The sequence below is a fragment of the Garra rufa genome, chromosome 4 (genome assembly GCF_049309525.1).
Source record: "Garra rufa chromosome 4, GarRuf1.0, whole genome shotgun sequence".
NCBI lineage: Eukaryota > Metazoa > Chordata > Actinopteri > Cypriniformes > Cyprinidae > Garra > Garra rufa.
In genome coordinates, this window is record NC_133364.1 from 17,546,922 (window position 1) to 17,572,817 (window position 25,896).

Here is a 25,896-nt window from a genome sequence, read left to right on the forward strand (position 1 = left end):
TTCATCCGCCTGTGCATCCATCAATCCATCCATCCATCTATGGATAGATAGGATGTACAGTATATCGGATCCATCTGTCCATCTATCTGTCTATCTGTCCAACTATTTATCTGTCTGTCTGTCCATTCATCCGACTGTGTATCTGTCCATCTCTGTCTGTCTTTCCATCTGTTCATCCATCTGTTTATCTATCCAGATATCTATCCTATCTGACTGTGTATCTGTCCATCTCTGTCTGTCTTTCCATCTATTCATCCATCTGTTTATCTATCCAGATATCTGTCCTATCTGACTGTGAATCTGTTCATTTCTGTTTGTCTGACATCTTTTTATCCATCTGTTTATCTGTCCAGATATCTATCCTATCTGTCTGTTCATCCATGGATCCGTCTGTCTGTCTGACATCTATCTGTCTGTCTGTCTGTCCATCCATCTATCCTATCTTGTCTATTTGTCCGTCCATCCATTCACAAATTGATAGTCTGTCTATCTGTCTGTCTGTCTATCGGTCTGCCAGTCTCTTACTTTAGATAATAAACTCACCCTTTAATTGTTCTTATTTGCTTTGATTTTGCTAATGCAGGTAGAAATGTCTCTAATTCACACCGACTACAGAGTAATTCTTGCGCCGGGTGCAGTTTTCTTCACATTACATGAACCACTTGCAATTATTGCTGTCGTAGTGCTTTATGTGTGATAGGGTGACGCCATCAGACAACATTTCCCCTGCTGCGGAAGATGCTTCCCTTTTGTCGCCTATTTTGTCTAATGGCCTTTTGCACATCATTTGTCGGTGGTAATTGTAGTAATTATTTAGCAAGCTACAGTTGGGGGGAAAAAAAAGAAAAACCTGAGCCCATTAACTTGCCATAAACATTAAGACCATTTTAAACAGTCATTGGATTTGAGGGTATTAACAGGCAAAACAAATAAGCACTTCAGTGTACGATAACTCTATTGAGCAGGTGAATATGGAGAGGTGCGTTATGCAGGGTTATTTAAAGATTGTGCTGATGTCATGATGAGAAGGACGGGGGTGATTATGAAATTATGAAAGCGTAGCCCTGAAACATTTTGAGAAATAACTTTACATGTATTTAATTTGCAGGCATTGTAGATTCTGTAGATTTGTGTTTAATTACCAATATATTAATTAGTAATCTTTTTAGCTGTAAAAGCTCTCTAAGCAAAACGTCATTATAAATTAATTTAATTGTATTAACATTAAAAATCTTAACAGATTGTTAGTGCATATTCATATTTATTCATATATTCAAACTGGATTGTACATTAGTGACCTTTTAATACTTATGTAATGTTTAATGATTTTACAATTAGCAAGTCATATCATGAAGTTTTACTACCATCTGTTTGCTGTCATAGTTGCATGTATATTTATGTAGCTTATCCATAAATCATTCAGTCCATTCATGCTGCTGTAATTATATATCGCTGTAGAGTTCTTGATGGAGTCTATGTGTGTTTGTGTAGTGCGTGAGCTGCAGGAAATGAGAGATGACTTGGATGTGGACCCAGAGGAGAACAGTGCAGAGTTCATGGGGATCCTGATCAAAGCTCTGGCCAAACTCAAGAAGATCCCGGAAACCATTAAAGCCATCATGGATCGTCTGGAGCCTGAGCTCAAGCAGATCCTCAAGAGATCCACCACTCAGATTGCAGACCATGCCTACCAGAGAGGAGAGAACCTGGCACAGGACAACCAGCCCAGGTAAAAGCTATCTGTGCAGTCTGCAGTGAATACTATAGCTGTTTCTTAGTTTATTGATTGACAGTATGACTGGGGCTCACGCCCCGCCCACAACCTGTAAGCAACGCAGGTGTTTTGTATTTGAATGTAGAAGTAAACATACAGTGCCTTGCAAAAGTATTCATACCCCTTCATTTGTTTCACATTTTGTTTTGTTGCAGTATTATGTTAAACTGCTTTAAATTAGTTTTTCCCCACATTAATTTGCACTCCATACACCATAATAACGACAAAGCAAAAACCAGATTAGCAAATTTTACAAATTTATTAAAAATAAAACACTGAAATAAGTACATTGCATAAGTATTCATACCCTTAACTCAGTACATAGTTGAAGCACCTTTACAGCCTCAAGTCTTTTTGTGTATGATGTGACAAGCTTTGCACATCTGCATTTGGCAATTATCTGCCATTCTTTGCCTCACCTTTTCACCTCTCAAGCTCTGTCAGCTTGGATGGGGGCTGGCAGACATTTTCTAGAGTCCTAGTTGTTCCAATCGTCTTCCATTATGTATAATGGAGGCTACATGCTTCTGTGAACCTTTAATGCAGCAGATTTTTTTTCTGAACTCTTCCCTAGATCATTGCCTTAACGCAAGTCTGTCACTGATCTCTACAGGCAAGTTATCTTGACCTCAGGACTTGGTTTTTGCTCTGATATGCATTTTCAGCTGTTAGACCTTTTCTGAAAGGTTTGTGCCTTTCTAAATCATACTCATTCAAATGAATTTGCCACAGTTTAACTCCACTCGAAGTGTAGTAACATCTAGAAGCAATATGAATGCTCCTGAGCTCAATTTTTGAGTGTCCCAGAAAAGGGTATGAATGCTTATGCAACGGGATCTTTTCAGTTTTTTTATTTCTAATAAATTTGCAAAGTTGTTACAAACCTGTTTTGTGCTTTGTCATTATGGTGTATGAGACGTAGATTGATGTGGAGAAAAAAAAAGTAATTTAAAGCAGTTTAACATAAGGCTGCAACATAACAAAACGTACCAAAAAAAAGGAGTATGAATACTTTCGCAAGGCACTGTAAGTCTTTTCTCCCGACATCAGAGCCACTGAGGACGCAGTGGATTTGTTTTGTTTTTAATGGTAATGCGCCACTGGATACACAATAGCTCGCAGTAGCTCATTATCATTTAAAGAGGCATGCACCGAAATGGCTCGCTGTGAACAGAGCTGTTTTTGACAAGGTAAAAAGGGTGTCGTTTTACACAACCACTAAGGAATTTTAACAAATTATGTTGCAGACATTGCATATAGACCTTAAAGAATCAAACCAACTTGTGGAAAATGGGCATCCAATGTCCCCTTTAAAAGAAATGTGTTTATATTAATCATGCACAGGGAAAGAAACAATTGAAAGTAAATGAGGTCAGTTTTGATTTCTTGTCCTTAAATGATGTCGGAAATAAAAACTGCCAATGACAGGCACTTCAGATGTAGTTCTCCCTCTCGCAGTGATTTTGTTTTTAAGGGAAGCACTCTGGCAGGCATTTGTACTGAAGTGTGATTGGTTTCCATTGTTTTCCTTCTTTATTGCGCTCTCTCACTTTACCCGATGATGGCTTGCTGGATCAATGCTCTCATCTGTCATGTGGCATTCATACCTCCCTCATTTCCAGAAATGGTGTAATCCATAAAAGCGAGCTGCGGCCAGTGTCTGCTTAAGCATCGGCTCTAGCGGAGAAAAACAAAAGCAAGGAAAGAAAAGACAGATAATGAAGGCTGTTAAAGAAACGCTCTTTACCCAAGGCAAAAATGAACTCTCAATCGCTTATTTTTCCACAGCCATTCTCTGGGTTTTTAATGTTTGCCCTCTGCTCTTTTTTTCCCTTTTTTTTTCAGATGTGAGCTTCTAGTGTGAGAGAATATCCGCTGACATTTCATTGTGTGCTTTTAATGAAATAAACGGGTCTTTTCTTTGAAGGCATTGACGATTATGATTGAAACTTGTGGTTTTATGTGTATATGTGTGTTTCATCTGAATAATACTCATGTATCTTACAGTGTAGTTAGCTACCTTGAGAAATAACATACAAAGCACTGCTGAATTAATATGGCAGTTCATAAATCTGTTTCCTGTAAGGTAAACCACCTTTGCCAGGTTTATTGTACGTGAAAACACTCAAATGACCTGTGTGAAAATAAGGTCCCATTTTAACCATAGAGCAATTTCAGTGTTTACTTGTGTGTCTATGTCTGTGCTAACGTGAAAGTTGAGGTAGGGCTCCGTTTCTATGGAAACCTCAACAGAAAAATGAAGTCGCTGCTGCATTACAGTTCACTGGAAAAGTATGTCTTACATGTTGTCCTACCCAGGCGTCATGTGACAAAGATTTTAGTGACTTTGTGCAAAGTAAAAAAGTCTGAGCCAATCAGATCATATTATACAGCGACTATTACATTAAATTATATTGTGTATGTGTGTGATTCTAACCACATAAGAGCATTCAGTCTTTATTTGTTTTTGTTTATCATTCACTTTCATTATTCATTTTTTTCTTTTCATTTGTTTGTTTGTTTCATTCATTCATTCTTTCCTCTCTCTTATTTATTTTTTTCCCTTTGTGTTTGTTTATTCTTTCATTCATTCTTCCTTTTTTCTCTCCTTAATAAATTAATAAATTAAATTATTTTCCCATTCTTTCATTCAATTTAATTACTTTCTCCCAGTTATTTATTTTCCCTTTTATTTATTTATTTTTTTATTGTCCCTTTTATTCATTCATTCTTCCTTTTCCTCCTTTTAATGTATTTTTCTTCCCTTTTATTTATTTATTTATTTATTTATTTATTTATTTTCCCATTTATTCATTCATCGATATTCATTCTTCCTCTTTTTTCTTTTATTTATCCTCCCAGTCATTCATTCATTTGTTCATTCATTCATCCACTCATTCACTTTTCCCTCGCTTTAATTAATTAATCTTCACCATTTATTCATTCATTCTTTTTCTTTACTCTCTTTACTTTATTTTTCTTCCATTTTCATTCATTCATTCATTCATTATTCCTCTTTTTCCTCCCTTTAATTAGTTTTTCTTCCCATTTATTTATCTTCCCATTCATTCATTCATTATCCATCCATCCATCCATCCATCCATCCATCCATCCATCCATCCATCCATCCATCCATCCATCCATCCATCCATCCATCCATCCATCCATCCATCCATCCATCCATCCATCCATCCATCCATCCATCCATCGTGATCGATGGAGAATGCTTTTTAGAGATGGTGTAGTTTCACCATCAACCAACTAGGCCATGCTAACCAGCCAAACCTTCACCACTTGATTCATATGCATGTAAATAGATGGGTTTAGAGTTGGCTTTCTGCAGTGTTTGTGTGAAAAAGTGTCGTCCTGTATAATATGTGTTTACATGTTGAGTCTGAGTCAAGGGTCATGTCCTGTCCTCTGTAAATCAGGCTTAACATGTGTTATCATGCACCGTCTCTCACGTGAACATCCATCATCTTCCTGCCGTCCACCTCCCAGCAATCTTAATACCCTACATCATGCTGTCACCTCCAACCTCTTCATTCCGCCTACCAGTGTTATCTTCTGCCTCGTTTTACAGGGACGAATGAGTAAACTCCACAAAAGTCAGACAGATGTGTGTCCTCCTAGTGGACCCAGAGAGTTTGACAGATGCTGCTAATTGTTGTTGGTGAACAGCTGCCGCTGCTCAACAGGGAGATTCTGTCAGCACCCTGCTGCTGTCATGTTCATTAGTAACAGAGAATAGACCGCTTTTGGCTCGGTTTTGGTGATGTAGAGGGATTTCTGACAGCCAGACTGACTGCAGTTAGTGGCTTTGTCTTGGAAAGCTAGATTAGGAGTTTTCAAACTGGTGTCCAGGGATCCTCAGGGGCCACAAATGGGGTGCTGGGGCATCTGCAAACAAACAGACAAACAAAAATAGTTAGCAAAATGTATATTTTAACGTTGTCAAAGTTAACTCAAATTTTAACCCATGTGTTGAATTTGATGTCGTTATCATTTCATTGTGTGTCTGAAAACTGATTAGAAATCAGAATGATAGTTATTAGTCTATATAGTCTATTGATAGTTGTTTATTTTATATCCATTTTTAAGTTTTTTTTCTCTCTCTCTCTCTCTATTGCCCTCTTCAGGTTGTTGCTGGAACTCCTCGAGCTGTTGTTTGATAAGTTGAATGCCGTGGCCCAGGCTCACAGTGTGGTTCTCAGTCACCTACAGCAGATTGTCGTCTCTCCCAATGGAGCCCAGGAAGGCATCAAACTCTATGAGCAGGCTGATGTCTATGCCAAGATTCAGACCGTCCTACAGGTCAGTCCCAGCAGAGCCATTCAGTAAAGCAGCTCTAGGTAATTGGAAGATATATTTGGAATCTAAAAGACTGCATGGAAATAAATGCAATAGGTTATAAAGTGAATTTTGCTAGAGGCTATTTTGACCACCTAGCAATGCCCCGGCCACCACATAGCACTCTGTTAGAAACAATTCAAAGCACCTTCTTCAGCATTCATAGCAACTCATTGGCAACAACCCAGTGCTGTGACTTTCAGTCTTTCAAGCTGGTATTCAAAGCAGAAACATGCTATTAACAGGTAACTGAATAGCTAATTACTAATAAACCAAAGAGCTGTTTACAGTTAATCACTGTTTCTTATGTCTCTTCTGTTAAGATGGTAAAAGTGGAGAAAGAACGTGTGACTGAAGTTCTGTGAATAGTCTACATTAGCTCATCCCAAGTGTCATGTTTAACTGGAGTGTGTTAATTGAAAAATGTTGACTTTTAGTGTGCATGTGTGTGTTTTGATGCAGGTGAGATTGCCAGCTGTTCACGTAACCTTTGAGAATCTCTCAAGAGACCCAGTGTTTAGTGTCTGTTTGTGTGTTTGAAAAGCACCTGCTGGAAATCCTTTCGCAGGTTTTTATCTCATGCGATTTGTATGTTTACATGTCTTTTTTGCCTTTTGTTTTGCTTTGCTTAGCGTTGTTTAGTTTTTGCTTTGTTTTGCTTTGTTTTTTTGTTTGTTTTTTGCTTTGCTGTTTTATTATGCTTAGTTTTTTTTTTTTTTTTGCTTTTTGTTGTGTTTTGGTTTGTTTCTTTGTTTTGCTTTGCTTTGTTTAGTTCTGTGTTTTGCTTTTTGTTTTATTTATTTATTTTTTGATTTGTTTTGTTTTGCTTTTTTGCTTTGCTGTTTTGTTTCACTTTTCTTTATTTTGTGTTTTTTTTTTTGCTTTGTTTTGTTGTTGTTTTTTGCATTATTTAGTTTTGTTCTGCTTCGTTTTGTTTCGCTTTGCTTTTGTTGTGTTTTTTTGTCACAATTGTTTCCAAAATTGATAATTCTAATAATAAATCAGCATATTAGAATGATTTCTGAAGGATCATGTGACACTTAAGACTGGAGTAACAGCTGATAAAAATTCAGCTTTGCATCACAGGAATAAATTATATTTTAAAGTATAATAAAATAAAACCTATTATTTTATATTGTAAAAACATTTTGCATAAGAGCATAAGAGGCTATTTAAAAAAAAAAAAGCATTAGAAATCCCTAACTTTTGAATGGCAGTGTATGTTTATTTTGTATGTATGTTTTTATTTGTTTGTGTGTTTGTTTTGTTTTGCTTTGCTGTGTTGTTTTTGTTTTGCTGTTTTGTGTGTTTTGTTTTGCTTTGTTTTATGTTTTGTTTAGTTTTGCTTCATTTTGTTTTGTTTCGTTTTTAGCAATTGAGCAATTTGTTTTCATAGTCACGCCAGTCTTTTTTAAATCAAGTGGCAATTCAGATTCATGTTTCACAAGAGCAGCATGAAAATCTCACATCGTATCTTGTTTTTCCTCTTAATAGTAACCATAAATGGAGAATGGTTGTACAATGTTAACTCGTATCTATCTAGAATAATTTTCTCAAGCAATTTCAAAACCGCTTGAGGTACAGCTGGCCAAACTAATTGAAAATTCAGATTCAAAGACATAAAAACGAGACCTCATAACCTATTCATGTTCATATTATTCTCTGAATTCGCTGTTTGTCTTTCTCTAAAGAATTCCATCTCTTGACATTCTCCCTCTCTTCCTGAATCTCATTCCATGTGCGCTCTTTCAGAGCATTGTTTTTCAGCTGCATGCTGAGAGAACCCAGTCGTTGAGACAGGAATCAGGAGAAGGCGGTAGAGAAAGAGAGATGGGAGTAGAGGTGCGGCTGGGGAATGAGTAAATGGGTTTGTCATCACTCCATCAAACAGGGTGAAGAGTCAGACTGTGACCTTGTACTTTCCTCCTGTTTTTTTTTTTTTACTCCTACTTTCAAAGCAGTCTGCAGAGAGCGGTAACGAAAGAACAAGCATGGCCCTGCCAACTGTTGCTAAGGCCCTGCTAAGCTCTTCGCAGACCTTAAGTAACGAGACGCATCTTTCCGAGAGGTGACTGCAGAAGTCAAAATATGCATTTAACTGCAGTGTGATGAGGGGTTTGACTGTGCTTGAGTGTACTGCCTCTTTTTTTTCGGCATTCATTAGTAGGAGCACCTCACCCCTAGCTAGCAACAGATTAATTTGTTTATTTTAGAGCCTTTTCTTCAGCTTGTAGTTCTGTAGAGATGTAGAATAAATGACTTCAAGGTGCCATAGAATGGAAAACTGTGTTTACCTTGGCATAGTTAAATAATAACAGTTCAGTACATGGACATGACATACCATGAGTCTCAAACACCATTGTTTTTCCTCCTTCTTATATAAATCTAGTGTTTGCAAAAGACCACCGAAAAATAGGTCAATTCCAACATAACACCGACTGTTACGAAACATCCCCGAGATCGTTAATAGTTACGCCCCCAATATTTGCATCGCCCAATCATCGGTAACGTCAGTACATCAGTAAAACAAGGCAAGCCACTGAAGGGACACGGTTATATTAATGCTAGCGTTAGCCTGTTACATTGCAGTACAAAAGATTTCACTTACCACATAAACAGAGAGATGACTGCGCTGATGATGGTGAATGATGGAGAAATAACTGCGCTGCATTATTAAAATAGTCCATGTGACATCTGTGGTTCAAATTTTATTTTGTGCTTATTAGTAGGAGCACCTCACACCCCTAGCTAGCAACAGATTCATTTGTTTATTTTAGAGTTTTGCTTCAGCTTGTAGTTCTGTAGAGATGTAGAATAAATGACTTCAGATGAAAATAGAAAATGAAAATGATTTACAGACACAAGTTTTTAGGGATCCTCATGTTGTTCCAAACTCATAAGACCTTCGTTCATCTTTGGAACAGAAATGATGATTTCTTTGATGAAATCCGAGAGTTTTCTGACCCTGCATAGACAGCAATGCAACTGATACATTCAAGGCTCAGAAAGGTAGTAGAGACATTATTAAAGCAGTCCATGTGACATCTGTGGTTCAAATTTAATTTTATGCTCTTTAGTAGGAGCACCTCACACCCCTAGCCAGCAACAGATTAATTTATTTTAGAGCCTTTTCTTCAGCTTGTAGTTCTGTAGAGATGTAGAATAAATGACTTCAGATGAAAACAGCTTCATAGTTTTGGTTTTTAACAGGTAGAATGATTTACATCCACAAGCTTTTAGGGATCCTCATGTTGTTCCAAACTCATAAGACCTTCGTTCATCTTCGGAACACAAATTATGTTATTTTGAATGAAATCCGAAAGTTTTCTGACCCTGCATATAGACAGCAACGCAACTGACACGTTCAAGGCCTAGATAGATCGTAGGGATATTTTTTAAAATAGTCCATGAGACATCTGTGGTTCAAATTGATCTTTATGAAGCTACGAGAATACTTTTTGCGCACAAAGAAAACAAAAGCAATGACTTTATTCAACAATTTCTTCTCTTCCAAATAAAAACCTTGTGGTCAAAATCAAGGAACGGCAAAAAGATGTAGGATGGGGAAGTGTTTCTACAGCACAGTCATCCTGGCTTGGCTAAAATAGCTGGTATTAAGTGTTCAGTGTGCTTCCCTGCTCATGCGGGCTGGTTGCCAGGGGCTGCGGCGTCTCCTGTGGTCATGGTGTGAGATAATGTAAGCCCTTGATGAGAATCTTCATTAAGGTAGATGAGGTTTTCCTAATCATTTGTGGGGGCTTTTTTCTCTCCTCCTGATCCCATCTTTTTGAAGTCTCATCTCATCTCATCTGAAGCTGCTTCCTTTCTGTTTGCTCTTTGGCATGAAGAATGTAGGAGAGTGATGAAGCATTTTCCCTCTTTTTCTGGTGTTTCATTTTCTCTATTCTTTCTGTTATTTTCTGTCGTTCTTTTTTCCTCATACAGTGGCACTGTGTTCTCAGGTGTGACTTGCGTAAACTCCAGTCTCAAGTGAGAATGATGGTCTTGTTCTCATGCACTGATGCACCTGATGTCCTTAGTGTCATTTTTTTTTTGGGTTACCTTCACGATAACCTCTTGTTCTCTCATAGGTGTAAATGAGACCCCTGTGCACCCTTGTCTTTCTATCTGTCTTAATACCGAACTTCTGTTCCCAAGTTTTCTCTGTTCCTGTGGGAGACAGGAATCACATTGACCTTTCCATTACACTGAAGACATGAAGGCCATGGACAGATGAACCTGAGAGACATGTTATAATCTTTATTTCTTTCAGTTCCTGACTCTTTGAACTGTGGCTCGGCCATTTTTGAAGACCGGATAGCAAAAGTCAGAGAGTGATAGAATCCATATTGAGCTTGTAAACCTAGTTCGTAAAAAGGCCATGCAGAGTTTTTTTTAGGAGTGTGTGGAGTAAATAGTTATTGACTTTTTGGAGTGGCCATTGACTGAAATGTTTGGCACTGACAGTCCAATGCGGAATTTGTCCTGCGTCATTTGATGCCTTTAAATAACACAGAGGAATGAAGAAAACTGTCTGTAATTATATATTATATAAGGTTTTTCTAATGTGTTCACCCAAAAATAAAAATTCTGTCATTAATTACTCGCCCTCATGTCGTTCCAAACCCATAAGACTTTCGTTTATCCTTAGAACACAAATTAAGATATTTTGATGAATTCCAAAAGCTTTCTTACCCTGTATAGACAACAATGAACCACTTTCAAAGCCCAAAAAGGTAGCAACGACATTGTTCCAATAGTCCATGTGACATCAGTGGTTCAACCTTAATTTTATGAAGCTGTAAGCTGCAACTGTAAGACTTTGTATAGCTTTAAAAAGATAAAAATGATGGCACTTGTTGTAATCTTGCTCTTCTCGTTGTATTACTGTCCCTCCTCCTAAGCCACACAGACTTTAGCCCAGGAATGATGGGTAAGAGGTTGAGGGGAACAAGAGCGTGAAACGGGGAAAAAGAAAGGAAATTACAAACTTTCCACTTTGACAACTTGTTTAGATTTAGTGGGAGCCTCACAGCCTCAGAGTAATTGGATTATACAGTGTTAGTGAGGCGTTTCATGCCCTGACAGTGATTAGTCTGGAAGCAGAGGGAGAGGCAAAGTGCTGCTGTTTCATGTCGGCGAGATAGACAGACACATGGCCTCTAAATGAGCCGTTGTGTACCAGTCTAAATGATCTATTGTAACTGGCCACGGCTTGCGTAGCGCTTGTGGATTTGAAAGATTTCCACCACAGGGTTAATGATCATAACAGTTAATTTCCATGTTTTAAAGCCCAGCGTTCCTTTTTCCCCCCCTTAGGCTTTATGGTTGAGACATGCTGGTTGTTTTGAAAAGCGCCACTCTTATGTTCATTAATTATGGCAGTAATTATGCATTCTTTTGTGATGTGCGTCTCTGTAATAGCAATGCCCATAGTGGACCGTACTGAGTATCGCTGACGAGAATGCTAATGATCCGGTCGTAACAAGATGCCGCTCCAAGCACTGACCTCTCTGTGAGATATGTTATATCTATTGAACTAGAATACATAGAAAATGCTCAGTGAGGCTTTTGAATCCATAGTCTTCACAGAGTATCACTGATGAGGTCAGCTTGTGTTTTTAAAGAAAGGTTATTGGCTCTCTGGAGGGAAGGGATTGTTTTTCCATGTCTTAGACTTGAACAAATCTCTTGTAACGTATTTTTTGTCTTTTTGTTTGTTTTACTTTTGTTTTATTTGTTCTGCCTTCTCTTGTTTTTTAGCTGTTTGTATTTTTTTAAAGGGAAGCCCAGGTATTACGACTTGTATGGCTTAATATAACACAAATTATGTCTCTTACTGAAATATGCAGTAGAAAACCCATGAAAAACATCCACATCGTTTTACAATTTGGACAACCATTATTTAGATGACGTCAAAAGGTTGAGCTACTGTTGCTTCTTGTTGCTATTTTTACCGCAGCACAACTCGGAAAATAAAATATGCGATGACCACAGCGATGACCACAGCTACTGAATGCGATGGATTTAAGTGTAGGCTTAAACCAAATGCTGTACCATTGTTTTTTTTTCCCCATAAGGAGTTTAAACGCCCCTGGATATTGAGTAAAATCCGTGCTGAGAAACTCTTGTAGTGCCAGTTGTGTCATGACAAGCATCAGCATGTTTCCATTCCTGCCTGGATGGCATCTAGCGTTTCTTGTCTCTGCCATTTGTAAGCTTTTTCAGTAGCTGTGGTCTACTAAAATCCTCAAAGGCTTCATGGCTGAAGTGGAAAGAACAAAGACGCTGGTCTTTATCCGTCCACAGGCATCTTTCCATTCTTTTCTCTGCTTTTTATCATTAGGAAAACATTGAAGACTTGCATTGCTTCTCTTGTTGCCCTTCGACTGAAAATTGCAACCAAAATCTTCTCAGTTTTTTGTTTTTATGTTGTGGTAAAAATAGCAACAAGTAGCACTAGTAGCTCACTGAGTGCAACTATGTCAAGTCATTGCAATAATAGTGCTCTCTACAGTCCAAAATATGTATAAAACATAAATATTTCATGGTTTTTCTATTACACATTTCAGTAAGAGACATCATGTATATTATATTAAGCCATGCAAGTCTTAACACCCAGATAAAGTTGGCATTATGTATCTGAAACAACAGCAGATTGTTTTTTCCAGAAATGTAAGACAATGCAGGTGAGAGTGTGGGAGGTTTAGCCTTAACTGAATGAATCATAGCAGATGTGTTGTTGTAATTCCTCCATAGCTGTGGTTTTTGCAATTTCACTTTGCATTTGTGACTTAGTAATACTGATCCCTTCACCACATGTATGTAGAGACCATGACTTTTATTTCCAGAGGGATAAGCACCTGACTTTCTTGCTAACATATGCTTAGATCAGCTTGCACCTAACAGAAATTCTCTTTATTTTTACTTTTTAATGGTGAAATGATATTTGAACTCAATATACCTGGCACAAAACAGCAAATATTCTATTCATAGGCATATATTTATGTATTTTGTGTGTAGGAAGTGAAAATCTGATGAAATAGAACGCCAGAATGTAGGCATAAGATAATAAACAGATTGATTAATCAACTTTTTATGATTTCTCTTTCTACCTGAGGTGTCATATCAACATATATGTGACCCTGGACCACAAAACTAGTCTTAAGTAGCACAGGTATATTTGTAGCAATAGGCAAAAATACACTCTAAGGGTCAAAATGATAGATTTTTCTTTTATGCCAAAAATCATTAGGATATCAAGTAAAAATCATGTTCCATTTAAGATATTTTGTACATTTACCACCATAAATATATCAAAACGTAATTTTTGATTAGCTATATGCATTGCTAAGAACTTCATTTGGACAAATTAAAAGGCGATTTTCTCAATAATTAGGTTTTTTACACCCTAGTTGTATCTCAGCCAAATATTGTCCTATCCTAACAAACCATACATCAATGGGAAGCTTATTTATCAGCTTTCAGATAATGTATATCTTAATTTAAAAAAAATTACCCTTATGACTGTGGTCCAAGGTCACATATTACCTTGGCTGGACATATCTGAGTTCAATAGCCAATAGCATCACATAATAAATGTGCTGTTTATATTAGATCATTTTTTGTTTCTATTTATGTGTGTTTCTCAAACACCCAAGTGTGCTTGTATTATTTAATAATAATGTAAAGGTATCCATGGAGACAGAATCCGAGCTTCATAATTCCACTCCTCCATAATGATTATAGTTTTATTGTCAGTCGGGTCATACGGTTTTTAATTACACCGAACGAGTAAAAAAAACTTATAAAGGTCATGCATGCACCCAATTTTTAAAAACACTTAGAAATAATCATGTTACAGTGTTGGACTCTTTCTCAGAAATGAACGAAAGGAAACAGCGTTTTCTTGGTAATCTCGAGGGGGTTGACAAGAGGCAGGAAGCTTTGTTTATTTCCCCCATTTCTTAAAGCACTCCGCAAACGTCTATCATCAGAGAGCAGGTGCTCACCTGCACATCCTTCAACACTGTTTTTCTTCTTTAATTAGCTTGATTTGCGGCTAATAGAGGGGATGAGTGCTGCTTTTCGCTGATCATTAAATTGAGAATGTGTCCTCAAAGACAAGGGGCCGGGTTTAAAGGTTCACTAAAGATTAACTCTTGGTTTTCCAGTCGCATCTAAAGACAGAAGGAAGCAAAATTGTTGTGGGATACGCATTCGTGCGTATCACAAATCTAGCCGGTGTGCTCCGTGTTTATTATCTGGTGTGAAAAGCCATTTGCTGTTACTCACAGGCTCTTGTTTCCCAAGCCCATTTTCAAGCTGGTCTTTTCTTGGAAGAGGCCATGAATATTGATTTTTCCCTTCTGTTAAAACAACCTAGTCTTTAAGGCTCCAATAAAGAAGAGGGCCTGTGAAATGAACGTCCGGAAATGGACTGGTTCAGAGTGTGTCCATCACGTTACTCCTGCTCAAAGTGGTGATTTTGTTTTTGTCCTCCCTTTTTTTCTGAGGTAAAAAGGACATTTGAAGGATTTTTTTTTTAAGTAAAGTCGATGATCAAACGTGTACTAGGACTTTGTACAGACTACACTCTTAAAGGATTAGTTCACTTCCAGAACAAAAATGTACAGATAATTTACGAACGTCTTTGTCATTCAAGATGTTGATTTCTTTCTTTCTTCAGTCGTAAAGAAATGTTTCTTGAAGAAAACATTTTAGGAGTTATCTCCATATAGTGGACTTCTATGGTGCCCCTGAGTTTGAACTTCCAAAATGCAGTTTAAATTCAGCTTTAAATGGCTCTGAACGATCCCAGACGAGGAAGAAGTGTCTCATCTAGCAAAACAATCTGTCATTTTCGAAACAAACTGACAATTTTATATACTTTTTAACCTCAAATGCTTATCTTTTCTCATCTCTGCGATGCACGTGTAGTATATAAGTATATAAATTGTTAGTTTGTTTTGAAAATGACTGATCGTTTTGCTAGATAAGACCCTTCTTCCTTGGTTGGGATTGTTTAGAGCCATTTGACTCTGCATTTAAACTGCGTTTTGGAAGTTCGAACTTGGAGCACCATTGAAGTCCATTATATGGAGAGAAATCCTGAAATGTTTTCCTCAAGAAACAATTTCTTCACGACTGAAGAAAGAAAGACATGAACATCATGGATGACAAGAAGGTGAGTAGATTTTCTGTACATTTTTGTTCTGAAAGTGAACTACTCCTTTAAAAATAAAGGTGCTTTTACAATGCCATAGAAGAATCTTTTCAGTCTAAATGGTTCCATAAAGAACCTTTAACATCTGAAGAATTTTTCTGTTTCACAAAAGGTTCTTTGTGGTGAAAGAAGGTTCTTCAGGTTATAAAAAGGTAAGAAAGAGATGGTTCTTTAAAGAACCTTTGACTGAATAGTTCTTTGTGGAAAGCACCTTTATTTTTTAAGAGTGTACTACCACCATCCAGATTGGTGTATAAATTAGATGCCCTCTCAACATGGTGGTGACACTGGCTATGAAACTTCACAGTAATGTAGAACAGTTCTTTTGTTAGTTTGTGTCCATCCATAGGCAGCATAAATCATAAGTGGGCCGCTCTTTGTCTCTGTTTGATGTGGTGTTTTTAATCGTTCCTGCTGGAGATCAGCAGTTTGTTCTGCATGTTTTGTTGCCAGACTGATTCGAGGGTTCTTTGTGTTGTTGGCTGAGCTGCCTCTGTTGTTTCCACCTACTTGTTTGGTGTTTTAAAATGGACACAGCACCGCTGCTGCCCACGCTTCATCTCTGTTGTTAGGAAAAACGAAGGCTGTTCTAATAAGCCGCATTATAATGGGGACGAAGGCACTTCTGATGAGGCATGAGGCGGTTTACTGAAAGTGACCTTGCTGGCTGTGGTGGTGGTATAATGAGTCCTGTCTTCAAGTTTTCTTCCCTTCATCTTCCTGTGTTTTTTTTTTTCTGTTAAACATCTTGCAGCAAATATTTTTATGCTCTTACAGTATACACAAACCACTGCTACTGTTGCTCTAGAACTAAAATGTAAAGGATATCGCCAACAATTTGGACAGTGATATTGAGGATTTGGAAAAAATCTATAATTAATTACCAATTCATTGTTTTCTTGTGTTAGTTAATACATTTAATAATGTTAAGAAATGACACCAAAAGACTATTTGGATTTTATTTTATTGTAATGTATTGTTTCTGAAACCCTTTTGACTTTGACGTTTAAAGCTTTTATTATGTATGCTTTTTTAAAATATCTTATTACTTACTTTTAGCTTTATTTTTTTTTTTTAAATTCTGTTAATTGTATACATTTGTCATTTTTATGCCAGTGCCAAACACAAATTTGCATTCTAAGGCACATCGAATGGATAATAAAGCGTTAAGTAAATAAAGTAAGCTCCATATGAATGGGGACTTGAAAATGTAGTGCGTTGTACTGAAGGAATTTTTTGTTATTTGCTTTGCTGAGATGAATTTGCTGACTTATCACTTCCTAATCTCTCTTGTACATCTCTCCCCATCTGTCCTCCTTCCTGTGTTTACTGTTGTCATCATCTCTCTTTCTTTCTCCCACCATCCATTCATCCTCCATGGTTAATTGCCTTAAAAGTTCAGTGTTCCCCTCTCCGAGGTCACTGAAGTTGGTCCAGGCTCCTTCATCAGGCAAACGCTGGCATTTAATTAAGTTGGGGGTCTACATGCGAGACCCGTTCCATCACTGGATCAGATGGGCATTAGTAATTAATAATCTGACAGGAATGTAACGGGCTGGCCGGATTGGACTTGTCTGCGGGTTGAGGAATGGCTGTTGATGAGGCTTCCCCCTCCTCTCATAGACCGTTCCCTTCTTATCTCTGTTTAATTATGCTATTATCAGTCAGATGTAGTTCCATCTGTCCTTTCCTAATTCCATCTCCACTTTGGACTGTTTTGCAGCTGGGATTTAGAAATAGACCAAGCAAATTGCTTCACTAAATTATGGAGCCATTGGAAAATGGCTTGCTAATTTGTGGAAAAGTTTACTTGAACTTCTCTTTCAGGCCTCTTGCAGCTGTTTGAACCTCCCTTAATGGTTATGGATAGTGTTGAATGGGATATTCATGAACTCGGATGTGCAGTTTTAATCAGAGTTAATGGGATTTTGCTGGCGGACATGGCAGCCGTTCGAACTTACACAGACAGCCGGGAAAGATGGGCCTGAGACAGACCTAGAAGCAGATCAGTTCAAACTGATGCAGTTAAGTCGTTCTAGACTTAGGGGTATACAGTACATAACTTAACTACATATTTTAGAAAATGTATTTTAGCTTTCAAAGTTAATATTATCAACTAGTGTTCATTTTGTCAGCCATTTTTATTTAGTCTTAAGGTGCGTTCACACCGGACGCGACTTGCGCGGAAAAAACACGCTATTCGCGCGTAGTTGAACGCTTGTACATTTGAGTTTACTCGCGCCATTTGCGCGGTAAAATTCGCGTCATTCGCGCGTGACATTTTCTTCACAACAGACGCGAATTCGCGTCATGGGAGGGGCTTCTGCCACTCGTCAGCGGGAAAGTAGTTGTAAAATAGGTGAATGAGCTCAATTTGCCAGCTTTAGCTTGCTTGTAGTCTCAATATGTATGTATATGTAGGTCAAATTGAGTAAAGAGCGTTTTTTAAAACTAACCAGATTGTCCGACCTCTTCACTCACTTTCTTCCTAGCCAAATCCTTTTTATTCCTGTTTCTACAAAAGTCCAAAGATGTATCGTACAGCTCCGAGTAACCACAGACAGCAACGGTGATTTTGTCCGCCATTGTTGTTTCGGATTTCTGCCTCCGTCACTACTAGAGCAAGCTCCTGATTGGTTAACGCGCCGCGAATTTTCGCCAAAGTTCAGATTTTTGAACTCGCGCATTCACACGAATGGTGCGTCAATCGCTTGAAACGCTCAATGCGCGCCGCTTCATTCGCGCTATTCGCGCGTTTCGCGCCGCCTCATTCGCGCGTTTCGCGCCGCAGGATGGCTATTCGCGTCTTTGCATTGACTTAATATGTAAATCACTCGCGCTTGCCGCTTCATTCGCGTCCGGTGTGAACGCACCATTATGGTGCGTTCACACCGGACGCGACTTGCGCGGAAAAAACGCGCTATTCGCGCGTAGTTGAACGCTTGAACATTTGAGTTTACTCGCGCCATTCGCGCGGTAAAATTCACGTCATTCACGCGTGACATTTTCTTCACAACAGACGCGAATTCGCGTCAAGGGAGGGGCTTCTGCCAGACTGCCACTCGTCAGCGGGAAAGTAGTTGTAAAATAGGTGAATGAGCTCAATTTGCCAGCTTTAGCTTGCTTGTCTCAATATGTATGTATATGTAGGTCAAATTGAGTAAAGAGCGTTTTTTAAAACTAACCAGATTGTCCGACCTCTTCACTCACTTTATTCCTAGCAAGATCCCTTTTATTCCTGTTTCTACAAAAGTCCAAAGATGTATCGTACAGCTCCGAGGAACCACAGACAGCAACAGTGATTTTGTCCGCCATTGTTTCGGATTTCTGCCTCTGTCACACTACTAGAGCAAGCTCCTGATTGGTTAACGCGGCGCGGATTTTCGCCAAAGTTCAGATTTTTGAACTCGCGCGAATGGCGCGGCAATCGCTTGAAACGCTCAATGCGCTATTCGCGCGTTTCGCGCCGCAGGATGGCTATTCGCGTCTTTGCATTGACTTAACATGTAAATCACTCGCGCTTGCCGCTTCATTCGCGTCCGGTGTGAACGCACCTTTAGTCTTTTAAATTAGTCTAAGTTCTTTCATTTAAGCTGAACATCTCACACGGAGATCGCTAAACTCCAGCTTACTTCACAGATCATCGTTGACACTTCCGTAATAAAGAGAGCGAGTGTGTGCGCATGGTTGCCAAATTGCTAAATTAAGCAAAACACAGGGCTGAAATGTATTCTTTTAACAGAGAAGCTCTGATTTGGGGATTTGAACTCTTAATATCTGGCAACCGCACACATGAAAGCCAGTCCGCAATAAAATTTTGACTTTATGTATAGTTTATTTTTAAAATACATTTTAGTCTTATTTTTTTATCGTCAATTATATTGCATGTTGATATAGTCCCAGTTATCGTGTATTGACCTTATTGTTGTTTCGTCATCGCCTTGTTTTAGTCGTGGGAAAAAAGCTCGTCAACAAACATTTTTCGTCATAGTTTTCATTAACTAAATTTACATCAATATGAACAATGTTTTTAACAATATTTTGTCTGTAAATCAGAAATTTCTGTAAATAAGTGTTTTTTGTAGATGTGTTTTTTTTTTCAAGTTTATACACTACAGTTCAAAATTTTGGGGTCTGCATGATTTAAAAAAAATTATAATAATTAATAGAAACTGTTTTTGATGCATTAAATTGGTTAAAGGTGACGGTAACGACTTTTACATTGTTACAAATAAATGCAGTTCATCAAAGAATTATGAAAATTGAAACTGAACTTTTGAAAACGAATGAATGAATCACAATTTCCACAAAAATATTAAGCAGCACAACTGTTTTCACCATTGATAATAATAAGAAATTTTACTTGAGCAGCAAATCAGTATATTAGAATAATTTCTGAAGGATCATGTGACAAGTGGAATATATTAATATATCAATTATAAAGTTTCTAATGCTCAAATGCAGAAAAAACATTAATATTGTGATATATTATTATGATATAAAATGACTCTCTTCTATTTTAATTTACATTAAAAATCTAATTTATTTCTGTGAATAAGCTGAATTTTTCAGCATCATTACTCCAGTCTTCAGTGTCACATTAACCTTCAGAAATCATTCTAATATGCTGATTTATTATGAGTGCTGGAATTAGTTTTTTTTTTTTGGAACCTGTGATACTTTTTTCAGGATTCTGTTAAAAAGTTAAAAAGAGCAGAATTCATTTAAAATAGAAATCTTTTCTAACAATATACACTACTGTTTAATAGTTTGGGGTCAGTAAATTTGTATTCTTTCTTTTTTTTTTTAAAGAAATTATTAATTTTATTCAGCAGAATGTGTTACACTGATAAAAAAGTGATAGCAAAGACTTATATTGTTAGAAAAGATTTATATTTTAAATAAATTCTGATCTTTTTTAACTTTTTATTCATCAAAGAATCCTACAAAAAACTATCACAGGTTCAAAAAAGATAGATGATTCTAATAATAAATCAGCATATTAGAATGATTTCTGAAGGATCATGTGACACTGAAGACTCAAGTAATGGCTGATGAAAACTTCAAAGCTTTGCATCACAGAAAAACAAAAAACAAAAAATGAATGTATGTTCTGCTACATATATACATGTATAATGCTCTTGATGAGCGTAAGAGACTTTTTTAAAAAACATTACAAGTCTAACTGATCCCAAACTTTTGAGCGGCAGTGTATTTTAAATAAATACATTAAAAAAGAAATCAGTTATTTTAAATTGTACTAAAATTGCACAATATTACAGCTTTTTTTCCCAGTATTACTCTGTTTTGATTACGTTAATGCAGCTTTAGGGAACATAAGCGATTTCTAAAAAAAACATATTCTTACCAACTACAATCTTTTGAGCGTTAGCGTATATTTATATCAATAATCTAATAGTGGGGAGAAAACAATATGCCGTCAATGTAATACTTTTTATATCACGTTTTTTCTCACAGTATAAATGATTCCGTATACGTGTGAAAATATACAGCTGCCTTTATATTTAGAATGCAGTCTTTTTGCAAGTGAATCATCACTTTTGAATGTCCTTGGCATCAAAATGTTAAAAAACCTTGGATTAATCGACCATTCCATCCATATTCTAAGTCCGTCCGCTTGTGTTTACAAAGTGCAGTGCCAGCAAGTGCACTAATAAACTGTTTATCACTAGCTGCATAGCACATCTAGTGGAACAGCTACTTAAAGTGTCAAAAAGTCAAATTGATTTGAATGTTTGCTATAATGTATGACTGAATAAATGCTTAAATGCTGCATGTGTCAGTCTAAACCTGCTCTTATGCTCACTCAGGTGCTGCTAATGGACTACCTGGATGTCAAAAACACCCGTAGCGCTGCAGAGCCTTCCGCCCAGCTGTCCTACGCCAGCACCGGTGGAGACTTCGGAGCGTTTTTCGCCAAGAAGAAACCTTTGCGACCTAAGCAGTCTTTATTCAAGTAAGTTTGGTTATAAAAAGGCAATTCAGGATTTGAATTGGAATGGGAAGGGTTAGAGAAGACAAGGATGACAGGAATAAGCAGGGTTAGGTGCCTCATGGGAAACTTAAGGTTAACTTAAAATTAAAACCCTTGACCTGCTTTCCTACATTGACCTTTGACAACTTTTTGCAGGTTTGAGTCCTCTTCCCATGCCATTAGCATGAGCGCGTACCTGCGGGAGCAGCGGCGGGAGCTTTACAGCAAAAGCGGGGAGCTGCAAGGTGAGCAAGGGGATGGGGGAAAGCTGAATAGAGGGGCCGGCAGGTGCAGTGTGAATAGGATGGCAGGAGTGAATAGGGCGATGATGGAGAGGAGGCCCTGAAGTCATCAGGGTGAAGAGTCGCTTAGCTATGTATCATTCACCTGTTAGAGCTTCTTCTTTTTGTTCAGCATCCCTGTGCTACACACACACACACACACACACACACACACACACACCCCGCTGGAGTGAGACAGACATGCCAGAAAGCGTCTCTTTCTCTCCCCTCTTCTCTCACTCTTCAAAATGACCTTGCAGTTTCAATCAGTGGTGCTTGACAGTTGTGTGTCCCTTCTTGTTTTTCTTTTCCCCTTTTTTTTCCTCAAGCAATCCCTGTGAGACACAAACTCTGTGAAATGATCGAGAGGGAGCACAAGGTGTTAAGAAAAGAGACGTGAAGGACACATAGAGGGAGAGGGGTGAGAGGCAGATGCTTCTCACACCATTCAGAAGTACAAAAAGTGACAAAAAGTTTCATACTCCTTCATTTCAAGCCCAAACTTTAAAAAAAGGAAATAAAAACAACATTTCCGCCTTTCTGTTTCTATAAGGTTTTCAAAGAAATAGTTTATATATATATATAATTTTTTTTTTTTTAAATAATTGTATTATTTTGCATTTTATATATTTAGCAGTTTTATTATTTGTCCAAATAAATGTATTTATTTATTTATAGCTTTTTTGCAGTGTTATTATTATTTTTCTGTGCAATTATTGATTAATTTATTTCTTTATTACATTTATTTAATTAGTACTGTCAAATCGATTTATCGTGATTATTTGTGTATGTGTGTGTATATATATATATATATATATATATATATATATATTCAAATTTGCATATGATTTATATTATATAAAAATATTAATATATATTACATATATTTCTTAAATATATACATGTATGTGTGTATATATATATGTACATGTATTATGTAAACACAAATCGTATTTTCGATGCAATTAATCGATTTGACAGCATGAATATATACATTAATATTTATTTAATTTATATATAATATATTTAAAATGAAAAACAAATGTATAGAAATGTATAGGTCTCTGATATATATATATATATATATATATATATATATATATATATATATATATTCAAATTTATATATGATTTATATTATGTAAAAATATTAATATATATTACATATATTTCTTAAATATATACATGTATGTGTGTATATTTATTTGCACATATGTATTATGTGAACACAAATCGTATTTTCAATGCGATTAATCACGATTAATCATGATTAATCGATTTGACAGCATGAATTTATACATTTATATTTATTTAATTTATATATAATATATTTAAAATGAAAAACAAATGTATAGAAATGGATAGGTGTGTGATATATATAATTTATTTGTTTTTTTTATTTAGCTATTTATTAATTTAGTTTTCTCTATTATTGTGATAGGGAACGTTTATTCATTTATTTATAGTTTAAGTATTTTTAAATTTAAGTATTTAAAAAGCACTATAAAAAACACATAATATGAGGGTGAGTATTTAGGTATTCAATATTTTTGGTGTGCGACAACTTTGCAAGGTGTACCAACTAAAATGTTCTTTGCGTCACAGCTGTTCAAGTATGATTTCAATTGATAGCGAACCGCCAATCACAGACAACCCGTCGGGCTCAAAAAAGAGCAAGATGAACGTAAAGATTAACATTAGATAAGGAAGTAAATGGGCTTCTAAGACTCTCATAGTGTTCCTTCAAATGATTTAGAAGTGAAAAAAGGAGAATATTTGATTGGTTGTGCACTTCGCACCACCAAATAGGAGATGAGATTTCCACTGTTCATTTGTGCCCTCACAATACAGGCACAGTGTGTCACAGTGTCGCCTGAAAGGACGAGAGAAGATTGGAGGGATGAAATAATTTAACAGACGGAATAAGTCGAGGGAGAGAGGAGAGAGTTGAAAGTCATTGTTTCATTACATGGGCAAAGGGGGCCATTCATGGATTTCTTAGGAAATAAATTAGAAAAATGACAATATGTATTGAAGCCGACACAGGAATGTTCCGTATTTTAATTAAGTTTGCAACCGAACAGATATTTAGGTCTAAAGCATTAAGGCTGGTAGATGGTCTGACTTGACTGAATGGTTGTAAAAAAACTGTTAAAAGTCATTAAATAATAAATAAGCAGTTCCTGCTGTTAGAAGAATGACCTCTCAAAACAACCTTTACTGCTTTTTAATGCATTTTACGTAAAGTATGTCACATACACAGCATTTTCGACACTGTTTAATCACTGAGTAAGGCTCAACGGTACAGATGTTTAAACAGTAGGGTCACAGTTTGTGGGGATTTGATCTATTGAGATAGCAAAGACATAAAATGCACTGTAAATAAACCAGTACTTCACCAGTCTTGGAGAAAAATGGCTTTGTCAGAGTTGCGTGAGACTGCAATTACGTGCAAGCGCGATGTCATGTGGAACGTCTCTGAGCGAATGTGTTTGTAGCAGTCATTATAAAACCGCATTCAGAACCTCTGTAGCTTAATTACAGCTTTCTCTCCTCCAGCACGACTCCTACAGATCAATTAATCCTCAACTTCCTTCTGAAGAGTTCATTACTGCTTCAGTGCTCTCCTCTTTCTTTCTCTCTGGGCTTTTGCATATTTTTCAGACAGGTGTAGTGGAGAATAACAGGAAGAGTAGGAGGAATGGGATTGCTCATGTTGCAGGCTGAATTTGAACTTGCAGCACTTGTGTTCACCAAAGCTCATAAAGATTCACAACCTACTCTTCATTTTTTGACGTGTAGTGGACAATAAAAGAAAATTAGAGGTAAAGTAAGAACTGAATTGGATCAAAGCATGTTGTAGGCTGAAATTGAACTCATATGTGGAGCACTCATATGTGCACCAAGGCTCAAATGACCTCTTTCTCTCCCCATTTCACCTTTTTTGCATTGTTTTTTGTTTTAGATAGGTGTAGTGGAGACTAAGTGGAAAATAATAGGAAAAGTGAGAAGAAGTGAAACTTGAGCATGTTGCAGGTTGAACTTGATCTTGCAGCACTGGTATGTGCACTTAGGCTTAAACACACTCTTTCATGTTTTAATGCTTTTCTGTAATATTTTAGGTGGGTATAGTGGAGAATAAGTGGAAAAGTTAGAGAATTAGAAATGAAATGAGAAATGTAGACTGAACTCAAACTTGGAGCAGTTCTATGTGAATCAAGTCACATACAACCTTGGACAACCTCTTAATTTTGGGGCTTTTTTGGGGGCTTAATTTTGCACTTTTTTTTAGGTATAGTGGAGAATGAGAGGGAAATTCAAAGTAAAATGAGGGAGTATATGATTGGAGCATGTTGCACTTGGATTTGTTGCATATGCACCAAGGTTCATATGACCTTTTTTTCTCTCCACCTTTTTCTTTAATTTCTGTAATTTTAAGATGAGTAGAGTGGAGAATGTGTGTAACATTGTAAAATAAAAATTGGGCAATGGAATTGGAGCATGTTGCAGGCTGAACTTGAACTTAGAGCACTTCTATGTTCACCAAGGCTCGTACAACCTCTTTATTCCATCACTCTCTCAGTTTTTTGGAGCTTTTGCCTATTTTCTTTTTGGGTATAGTGGAGAATAAAAAGTAAAATTAAATGAAAAGTAAGGGAAATTGTGATCAGAACATGTTTCAGGCTGAACTTGAACTTGCATTTCGTGCATTTGCCCCAAGGCTCATATGACCTCTTTCTTTCTTCACTCGTTTAATTTTTTGGACCATAGATTGTAGACAGGTTTTTAGATATATGTTTTTAGACAAGTATAGTGGTTATTAATGAGTGGAAAATTATGAAAAGTGAGCAAGAATGGGATTTGTGCATGTTGCAGGTTCAATTTGTACTTCAATTTCTTGTATGTGCACCAAGGCTCATACAACCACTCTATTGCCCCATTCTCAAACAAAGTCTTTCTTTTCCCATGCTCTTCATTTTCAATGCATTTGCATTACTTTGCAGACAGGTATAGTGGAAAACGAGAGGAAAATTCAAAGAAAAATAAGGGAATATGTGATTAGAACATGTTGCAGGCTGAACTTGAACTTGCATTTCTTGAATTTGCACCAAGGCTCATATGATCTCTTTTTTCCTGACTCTTATAATTTTTTGGGCCATAAGCTTGTAGACAGGTTTTTAGATCTAATTTTTAGACAAGTATAGTGGATATTAATGAGTGGAAAATTATAAAAAGTGAGCAAGAATGGAATTGGAGCATGTTGCAAGTT

The 25,896-nt window shown here is 36.9% G+C and overlaps 1 protein-coding gene across 1 annotated transcript in view; it reads left to right on the forward strand.

Annotated features, from left to right (window-relative positions):
* The window catches only part of exoc4 (exocyst complex component 4), a 147,119-nt gene that overhangs the window by 12,282 nt on the left and 108,941 nt on the right, over nucleotides 1-25,896 (forward strand). The window contains exons 4-7 of the mRNA XM_073838059.1: nucleotides 1,492-1,729; nucleotides 5,914-6,088; nucleotides 21,182-21,327; nucleotides 21,502-21,590. Coding sequence (XP_073694160.1) covers nucleotides 1,492-1,729; nucleotides 5,914-6,088; nucleotides 21,182-21,327; nucleotides 21,502-21,590 — 648 coding nt within the window. The remainder of the gene's footprint in view (nucleotides 1-1,491; nucleotides 1,730-5,913; nucleotides 6,089-21,181; nucleotides 21,328-21,501; nucleotides 21,591-25,896) is intronic.